Source organism: Elephantulus edwardii, unplaced genomic scaffold (assembly GCF_000299155.1).
Source record: "Elephantulus edwardii isolate Elephantulus edwardi_28Jun2011 unplaced genomic scaffold, EleEdw1.0 scaffold00284, whole genome shotgun sequence".
NCBI lineage: Eukaryota > Metazoa > Chordata > Mammalia > Macroscelidea > Macroscelididae > Elephantulus > Elephantulus edwardii.
In genome coordinates, this window is record NW_006400034.1 from 1,074,859 (window position 1) to 1,076,997 (window position 2,139).

General features: G+C 54.7%; 1 protein-coding gene across 1 annotated transcript in view; it reads right to left on the bottom strand.

Moving 5' to 3' along the window:
- Positions 1 to 1,701, bottom strand: part of UBE2L6 (ubiquitin-conjugating enzyme E2L 6) — a 16,519-nt gene extending 14,818 nt beyond the window's left edge. Inside the window, exon 1 of the mRNA XM_006900411.1 lies at positions 1,675 to 1,701. Coding sequence (XP_006900473.1) covers positions 1,675 to 1,701 — 27 coding nt within the window. The remainder of the gene's footprint in view (positions 1 to 1,674) is intronic.
- Positions 1,702 to 2,139: the final 438 nt, after the last annotated feature.

Here is a 2,139-nt window from a genome sequence, read left to right on the forward strand (position 1 = left end):
GTTTGCTCCTCTCTTTCAAAAGTAAAAGAAAGACTCCCTCCTTGGTACACAATCCCCCCCGTACCACATTCCACTATGCAACCTTAATTGTGGACTCTTGTGGCCTGTAGGAAACTGCCTGATTTAGAGGAATCAAAAACGAAAGCAGAGTGGCCTGTGAAAGAGCTTATCTGTGCAGTCCAAAGGACCCGGCTCAAATTCCAGCCCCACCTCTTCTTTCTTGAGTGACTGTCAACAAACAAGTCATTTTATCCAAGCCTCAGTTTCCACATCTGTAAAACAGGAGCACAGCGTTGCCAGGAGAATGTGAGGAAAGAATTCCAGGAGAATGTGAGGAAAGAATGCACGTAAATTCCCTGGCATTTAGGGACGTCAGTGTGATCATTAAAATGAGTTGCTTCTAATCAATTGCAACCCTCTGTGTATCAGAGCACAACTGTCCTCCGTAGGCTGATATTGGAAGCAGATCGCCAGACTGCTCAAGGTGATCTGGGTGGATTCAAACTGACAGTCTTTCTGTTAACAGCTGTGCGCGTTCATAGGTGATGAACACTGGCTCCCATCTCTTTCCCACTTCACAGTCACCTTCACATTTCAGCTACTATGGACTGAGCCTCCTTTGAGTGCTCCAGCCCAAGACCATCTTCTTCTTTCCTTTGGGGCTGGGGGCACCAGACACCCTCCTTTAATCCCTCCCTTCCATTCTGCAGATTACAAGGACCCTGTGGAGAGACCCAAAGCCTGGGGGGTGCTCAGAACCACTTGGTTCGCATCGCCTCCCCCAGCTCCTGAGTTTTTCCAGCTCCTGGGAGACTCTACCCTCTCCCCATCAACCAGACCTCATCTCTAGTTGTGTCTCTGATTAGAAGGAAGGTCCACTGAGGGCAGGAATGAGGTATTTGTTCACTTCTGCCTCCTATCACCCAGAGTGGGGCCACGGCTTCGGATAAGGAAATGAAACCACAATTTGAGGGGAATTCCATTCTGCCTCTCATCTTTCTCCTGAGAGTGTCCAAGGAACTCTGCTTTGCCTCTTCTCCTGGTCAGCATCTCATGCTGCTTTGGACGCTAGTTCAAGCATTCATCCGCCTGAGGACAGGAAGATGGCACAGACTATACCAAGCTAAGGCCTTTGTTCCCTAATCTCTGTCCTAACCCTGCCAACCATCAACACGCCAAGAAACTCTTCTTGCAATTTAAGCCAAACTCACTGCTGTCTAGTGCGTTCCAAGCCCTAGGACGCAGCAGGAAGAAGTGCCCCTTGGCTCTCCAGTGCGGAAGCAGACGTCCCACCCTCCTTCCTAGGGGAGGGCTTACTCTGCATCAACAGGCTTCTTTTCCGCACTTACAGAGCCTCAAAACTGTTATCACAAGTTTCTTTCCTGAGAAGTGAAACTGAAACCAATTGGCAGGAGAACCTGCAGTCAGCTTATCCCAGCCCAGCTGGGGGTGGGAGGGTGGGGGTGGGGTGCAGGGCACCCCACTCTGCATTGCTTTCACCCTACCACCCCATTGACCTACCCTCTCATTGACCCTCTCTTCCCCTGGGAAGGGCAGGGTCACCCCTGCCCCAAGTACCCAGACGAAGGGATGCCAGCGAGGGAACAGATGGAGGGAAGAGGGAACAGGGCGGGCCTGGGGGTCAGAGAGAAGGGGCGTCCCCCATGCAGTTACCTTCGCCACCCGCTTGTACACTGACATCTCGGAGCTGAGTCTTGGGGACACCAGCACAGCTCTCCAGATCGAATTCACGGATTTGACGCCCCGCCCCGGGGAGCCACCTCCGGAAACCCTGCCCACATCCACCTGACCAGAGCCATCGGCTCCCCTCTGGCACTGGGGGGTTCTACGGGGTGGACGTGGCCTGGCCTCAGCTCAAACCCCTGAGCGCCCTGTCTATGGGTGGACCCCGGGAGGTCCAGGGGAGCACCGAGTGTCAGGTCTCCGCGTCCCGCTGGGAGACGCCCTGCACCAGGCAGTGAGGGCGAGGGGCCGGGGTCCGCCCATCCGGTGCTAGTACTCCAGCCCAGCCGGAGTCCACACCGAGCCTGCTCCTCGCCACCCCAAACCCACACTCACACAAAGTAAAAGCAGGGTGCTTGCTCTGCAAGCGCTGCTCCGAGGTAGGTCCTCCCGCGG